Source organism: Azolla caroliniana, unplaced genomic scaffold (genome assembly GCF_043228905.1).
Source record: "Azolla caroliniana isolate FFs.n. ecotype wild unplaced genomic scaffold, voAzoCaro1.0.p SCAF_11, whole genome shotgun sequence".
NCBI lineage: Eukaryota > Viridiplantae > Streptophyta > Polypodiopsida > Salviniales > Salviniaceae > Azolla > Azolla caroliniana.
Genome location: NW_028230446.1, coordinates 20,626,096 through 20,633,812, shown reverse-complemented (window position 1 = coordinate 20,633,812; position 7,717 = coordinate 20,626,096). Strand labels below are relative to the sequence as shown.

The 7,717-nt window shown below is 37.3% G+C and overlaps 1 protein-coding gene across 1 annotated transcript in view; it reads right to left on the bottom strand.

Moving 5' to 3' along the window:
* LOC147858445 (Plastid-lipid associated protein PAP / fibrillin family protein) overlaps positions 1-6,298 on the bottom strand; it is a 14,763-nt gene extending 8,465 nt beyond the window's left edge. Inside the window, exon 1 of the mRNA XM_087326900.1 lies at positions 5,857-6,298. Within this exon, the coding sequence (XP_087183026.1) occupies positions 5,857-6,249 (393 nt within the window). The 5' untranslated portion in view covers positions 6,250-6,298. The remainder of the gene's footprint in view (positions 1-5,856) is intronic.
* Positions 6,299-7,717: the final 1,419 nt, after the last annotated feature.

The window sequence follows — 7,717 nt, the reverse complement described above, 5'->3', positions numbered from 1 at the left end:
CTATTTTTATTTTTCTCTTTCCCTTCCCTTTCTTTGCGTTTTCTTTCTCTGAGTTGAAACTCTTTCTCATGTTCAAATCCCTTTCTCTCTTTCCCTCCCCCAAATCAGAGTTGAAACAAGCAAAAGAATGCAGCTCTTTCTATATGCATATAGGGCACTTGAAATCTCTTTCTCATGTTCAAATCCCTTTCTCTCTTTCCCTCCCCCAAATCAGAGTTGAAACAAGCAAAAGAATGCTGCTCTTTCTATATGCATATAGGGCACTTGAAATCTCTTTCTCATGTTCAAATCCCTTTCTCTCTTTCCCTCACTTAACCGCCCATCTTCATGATGCTTCCCATCCTCATCGATACCCCCTAAATAACCTTGGAATAGAGACCACTCTACCCATGAGCTCCCTTAGCTCATTGAGGAAACGAAGATGCATCGACACATCCTTGTTTTAATGAGGAAGCCGTGACTGACTGTTCTGAGTTGATGAGCTATTTTGGTTGTATTGTTGTTCAACAACATCTCGTATGTCTCTTGCGTTCTAACAAGAACAGGGCTAACCTCTGTTAGTCTTTGTATTTTATTAACTTAGCGCAGTTAATCAAAGCTCTGTTTGAAGACGACACAAGAGAAAACATGGTTCTCTCCTGACTCCAGTTCCCAACTATATGATTGGCAGATCTGTTCTATAGAGGTGTTCTGTAGACCTGCATATCTGGCTAAATCTATTTCTATTGGATGTGAAGAGGTTTTGAGCTGCCATGTGATACATCATTGAAAACATTCTTGCATGAGTATACCAATAATGAGTACCTACATACCTAGCATTTTGTTTTGATTATGTAAGCGCCCATCTTGAGTACCCTTGCATAAAGAGAGAAAGGGATTTGAACATGAGAAAGAGTTTCAACTCAGAGAAAGAAAACGCAAAGAAAGGGAAGGGAAAGAGAAAAATAAAAATAGAGAAAAGAAAATGCAGAGAAATGCAAGGGAAATAGAGAAATAAAAATAGAAAACCATAGAGAGAGAGGGGATTTTCACACACAATTTTGAATTTCCCCCAAAAAGTTTTCTCTCTCTTCTTCTTCTTTTTCTATTTTTCTACTTTTTTTACTTTCTTCGAGGTCTTTTTCTTTTTTTTTGCTTTATCTTTTTTTCTGTGCTTGGACGGCCCTGATCATCCAAGATTCCCAAGAACAGTTCAGGGTCATCCAAGCCCTAGATTCACTCTCTCTTCACATTTATGAACCTGAGGTCGAATAGTGACATTTATGAACCTGAGGTCGATAAGAGCTTTTCTCATGCTTATCCGTGCTACATGCCTCGCACACCCAATGTCAAAAAGATCATCCATACAACATTTAATGACATTTGGATGCACCTTTAAATGGTATACCTCATGTGGTGCACTTGGGTCATGGCCACTATGTTGATTGTATACAACAATGGAGAGTTGTTTTCGGTCTCCAATTAACCTATGAACATTCACACGAAAAGTGCATCCACATCGTTTGGTAGTCTTACATCGACGAATGCATTTGCTACCCCTTCTTGATTCTCCCCCACGATGACAAATATAACTTTCTAGATATTTGGCATTTGTATGACACTTCTTTAAGCATGTGGAGTACTTAACTTGAATGTCATCTAATACCTCCCTCAACATGGATTCTTCTACTACATACTCTTCATTTGGGGCGTTACTTGTATAATGATGTTGCATGTCTAAAGGGGTTGTTTTTTGTATGTTTTGACATCCACATGCATCAATGCATGCTTTCACATATACCCTTGATAACCCATGATATCGTGTGTCTATGGACCAACCTTTTTTAATTTCTTGCAATGTATCTTTTAACCCCAAATGACGAGTTTTAACATGGGCATTTGCCACTATTTCTTCCCATTGTTCAACATAGGGTATCCTCAAATTAGGAGAATCCTTTAAATATATTTCTTTATCTTCCATTAACACTAATCCTTGTTTCATTCTTTTCCATGATCTAAGATCCACTATCACTCCGTCATTGGCATCTCTCAATACCGCAAGTGATATATTACAAAGGCCTAATATATCACTAACCATTAATTGATAACATGCTTTATTAAAGGTAAAAAAACCCTTAGGCATAAATAAGCGTGCGTCGGGATATTTCACAAGATCTATATTCATTGGATTGACATTATCACTATCCATTGAGTCATCATCACTAGCACTCTCACTTGTTGTGTGTGCATCTGAATTGACAGAATCACTAGTGGTATAAATATCACTCTCATCTAATGACACCCATGCATCATGCGAAGCATTCGTATCGTGTTCCTCAATTGCATAAGAGGTAGAACAATGTGATGGACTTCTATTTAAGTCGAACATCGTTCATGCCCCTAAACACACATAATATTCAAGTTTGACATTAAAGATTGAAACCACGAAAATAAAAGCAAGAGTAAGTATGCAAACAAAATTTGGTAAAAGGGAATATAAGTGCATGTTTTACTCAATATCTTTCTAGTATGTGCTCATAGTGCTCATTTCTCCTATCTCTCTTTACCAATTTTCTGTTTCCCTCTTTATGTCTCAATATCATGTTTCATATATCACTTCTCCTATCTCACTTTACCAAATTACTATTTCCCTTTTTATGTCTCAATATCATGAGATAATAATGAAAACATATAATGTTTGGTGACATAATAATGAAAACAGAGAAAAAGACGATAGAGAAGTGGTCGACGAGGAAAGAGAGAAGAAGACACAGAATATGTCGATTTTGAACCCTAAATGAAAAAACAGAAAAAAGCATAAATATGTATGGGGTAAAATAGAAATCCATCATGTTCATAAGTGGAGAAAAGTTTATTTGCACACCTGTGATTCTTGCTTGTGATAAAGAGAAGAAGACACAGAAATTAGGTTATTCTTGCGTATGATAAAGAAATCAGGGTGCTCGACGAGGAAACAGAGAAGCGAGGAAACAGAGAAGAAGACACAAAAATTCACGATTTTGAATTTCCCCCAAATAGACCCCAAAATAGTTTTCTCTCTCTTACTTTTCATTTTTGTTTTTTAATGTTTTTTTGCTTTTTATTTTTTCTTATTTGTTTTTATTTGTTTTTATTTTTATTTGTGCTTGGACGGCCTTGATCATCCGAGATTCCCGAGATGAGTTCAAGGCCGTCCAAGCCCTAGATTCACTCCCTCTTCACATTTATGAACCTGAGGTCGAATAGAAACGAGGAAAAAGAACCATGTATGTTGGAGTTATACAAATTTAATGGGAAAGTAGAAAAGGGTTGGTTTCAGCACCTCCTCGCACATCAGGAAAGACTTTTGCAATAAGCACAATTGACTATTTCATAAATGTGAGAAAAGCTGTGAGATGCCTGTTAGAACAGAATAGATACAGCCAAGCTGTGAGATGCCTGTTAGACAGCAGTAGAAAAAATGGTTGGAAAGAGTAGGGACACAGTCAAAGAGTTGTGCTTGTTTGTAAGTAGCAGCTAAAAATAATCTCATTACAAAAGAGGCTGGTATAAGCCTATTTATACAAAATTGGGAATGGTTGTTTGGTAGTTAAGAGACTCTTGTACTACTAAACAGGTACATAAACTAGGAATAAAAATGGAATATCTTGGAAAAAGTGGAAGAGAGAAAAGGCATTTAAAGCGTTGGAGATTCTAGAGAGCGAAGACATTTAAAGAGTTGCAGATTCTAGAGAGAGAAGAATCTGGGAAGAGAGAGAATGTAGTACAGAGATAATAAAGATGAAAGAGAGTGCAGGTCTGGAGCTGCCACCCTCCAACAATAAACTGGTTCCCATGTTCAACTATTAACTTCAAAGTTTCTGACAAGGCATGGATACGTAGACCAGTCAACAACTCTAATTTACATATTTTCAGGTGTTCAGCCTACATGTATACACTATGCGATGCATGGATGAGGTACAGATGCAATCTGCTATCCCAAAAATGTAAAAGGGTATGAATTTTTGGATTAGGAATCAAAGAAGGAGGTCATCAACAGAGATTTTGTCTTTGATGAGGCCAACATGTTGAAGAAAGATTTAAGGAGCAATCTCTACAAAAGATCATGAGTTGGAATTCATCACTTCTCACACAATCCTTGACTCAAAGCATGATTATGTAGATGCAATTAACTAGGTGATCTTATGCAAATGCTGTGTGGAGGTGCATACTTGTTATAGCTTTGGCTTAGTAGAACACAACGTCAACTCTCAAGAATTCCTCTATTCAACCACTCATGGAAGGCTTCCAGCACAAGCTAAAACTAAACATCAAAGTCCTTGTTATGTGCATCTATAACATGAACCTGCATGAAAAAACTTCTCTGTCGAACCTTCCGTCATAACATCATCAAAGCTGAAATCATCACTAACGACCAGCAAATATGAGATTGCTGTTCCAGAGCAAGTGCAAACAGTTCCCAATTGTTTCGGCTTTGCCTTAACAATTAACAAGTCTGAAGGCCAACTTGTTTCCCACATGGGCATCCACCTTTCTGAGTCAATCTTTACCCATGGCCAATTTTACATTGCAATCATAAACGGCAAGTCTTCTCCACCATGAGACTTCTGATCTACAGAGCTTATGCCCCATCTCATTGAGGCAAATATAAAAGCATTGTTGAGAGTGAGACAATGGTCACATAGATGTATAGCCATAACTTATATAGTGCACATACTTTACGTAGAAAATAATAAGTTATTCAATTCATGCCAAATAGCAACAAATAGTGTCTGATAGATGAAGTCCTTCCATAGGTTATTCAACATTGTATTTAAATTCACCTAAGGATTAAGACTTCATGACCAGTACATGCAGATGTAGTATCCCTAACAATCGGCAACGGTTCGGGAACCGCAAAACCACGGCTTAACAGTTTGAACGGTTCGGTTCAGTTGGATTCAGGTTAAATTTTTTGTGAAAAATTTGGTTTTGATTTGGTTTGAGCCTTTATCGGTTTAACAGTTTTCAGTTTGAATGGTTTCAAACCACAAATCAAACGATTTGATGGTTTAGGATTGACACTCAATAAATTTCTTAAATATGTTTTTAACATTTTAAGCCTAATTTTGATCTTTTAAGAAAAATCTTTATATTTTGGAAATTTAAAATTTAAAAGATTGAAAAAAAATTAATTTAAAATGTCAAATTTTGAATTTTGACCTAACTTGAAAACCAAAACCGAACTGTGCAACCGCGGTTTTAACTGTTTAAAGGTTTGAAAGTCTCTAAAACCGTTTGGTTTGAGCTTGAATTTTTTTGTAATGGTTCGGTTTAAACAATTTGAGTTTGACACTCTCGAACCGAACCGTTGCCGATTGTTAAGTATCCCCACAACTAGATGATGTTTATATTCTTATTTGGATTCGTTTTGTACTTATTTATTTTGTTGCTATTGCTATATCCATTTCTGTTTTTACTGTTGTTTTTGTTTTACTTAATTTATATTTATGTTTCTAAATCAATCCAGAAAAAGAGGTCTCATCTTTGATAGTATAGAAATTTATCCGTTCATGCCCATCTATAGATATATCCACGCACATCTATATATATATATCCATGTATGTATACATGCATATATACATACACACATATTTATATATGTATGCATCCATCTATTCATGCACATTCATACCCATGATTATAAACATATCTATCTATGCATCCTTAGCTCAGTGGGATAAAGAAACAATATGCATATTTATCCATCCATCCATGGATATAGACAAGTATATCCATCCATGCATGCATATATACATATCCAAACAAACATCCGTACATATACATCGAAACAAGCATCCATAAATATAGGAATAAATATCGATGTCATAGACATACCTGCAAGATGTCACCAGCTTCAGTTCCGAAGAGTCCGGCCTTCTCAATGATGAAAAGTTGCTCTTTCTCCGTGGTCCACAGCATCCTCCACGTCGCAGAGAGCTTGTCATGGCCGACAGTTGAGATCGTCCCTTGCTGCAAAGACTGGAGGGCGTGGATGGATCGCACTATCTCGGCTCTCCTGCTAGGGTTCCTCTGAGTAGAGAGACCTCGATTCTGGTGGGAGAGGAGAGCGAGGAGATCATCGCGAGCAAGAGAGGTTTCAGCCGACGAAGCGGATGAAGAAGAAGATGAGATGATGGGGCGGGATGCTCTGTTTCTTCTTGCCACCACGGGTTGAGTTCTTCTGTTGAAGCAGCAGAAGAAGCGAGGGTGCAATACTGCTACATCCATAGCTCTCTCTCTCTCTCTCTCTCTCTCTCTCTCTCTCTCTCTACGCGCCACACAGAAGAATGAGATATAAGAGAGAAAGAGAGAGAAAGAAAGAAAGATATATTAACGTCTTGTCTTAATACAGTTGGTTTACAACAAAATAAAACAAAGTAAAAATAGAACTTAAACTAAAAGAGTTCTACTACGGTATTTATCCAATCATCATCAGAACTAAAATAAAACAAAGTAAAAATAGAACTTAAACTAAAAGAGTTCTAGTAGTATACAAAACGTGGTATGCTCGATAAAAGGAAGTGACTTTGCACTACGCCTAATTTCATTTCCACCCAAGCCTCTCGAAAAGAAGTGGGAGGTCAACGGGTTTTGGTGTGGGTGTGACCTAGGGTCTCAGTGTATAGAGTGCCCCAGCCATGGCTTCTAGGCGGTGTAGCTCATGTTCCCTTCTTTTCTTTATTGCTTCTACACCACGTCGAGTTGCTTTGAAACTCGGCATCCGATGGGCGTTTGGTTCTTCTTTGGTTTTCTGCTTCATCAAGGAAAAGGCCGAGTGGTGCAGGTGCGTCGACATTCGTTGTCTCCCCCTGTACCTGAAAAACTTCATTGCTTACATGTTGGTGAACATTAGCAACATTATTCTCAGCATTTTATAACTTATTCTCTCTATGTTGTTTTAGCTTTAGGATGTATCCGTCTAATTTCTTTATATATAGAGTATCAAATAGTTTGGGGAGAGTAGGAGAGGAACCAAGTATGTCTTGGTATTTTGCCCTCAACTCGACATAGGTGGGACACTTGCATGCAAAGTGGTACTCATCCTCTATCTCTATGTGGCATAACCTATATATCCTTTCCTCTCTAGGGACTCCATTAGTGCGACCATTCTCAATCTCAAGTTGGTGAGATGATATTCTAAGTTGTCCAATGGCAACCCTTAGTGCACGTGGAAAGAATACATCTAGATAGTATGGTCGCGTAATAAAACCTAACTTAGAGAAGTGCATGAAGTGTTGCTTATAGTACACCATTTTAGATGGGAGTGGCTATAATGGGGAGATCCATTTATACCGAGTGTAAATTTGTCATATTTCTTGGCATATTACTTTATTGCGGTACTTGCGAGAGATTAAAGTGTTATCAATCGCGTGGTTGTACCTAAGGGGAGGGAGGTTATTAATGTCTAGACCTTTCGCAAGAAGCTAACTCACCATCATGCTATACCATGAGCTAGTATAGCTAGAGAGAGAGAGAGAGAGTAATAATCGGCAACGGTTCGGTTCAACCGAACCTCGGTTCAAGTTTAGGTTTTTCAAAACGGTTTGGTTTTAATAGTCAGAAACTGCGGTTTAAACGGTTAAATTAACACTTTTTTGTATTTTTTATTTTTATTTTGTTTTTTAAACAATCTTTTCATTTTTAGACCTTATTCTCACATTTTAGGAACATCTTTAAATTTTAAATTTGACCTAAG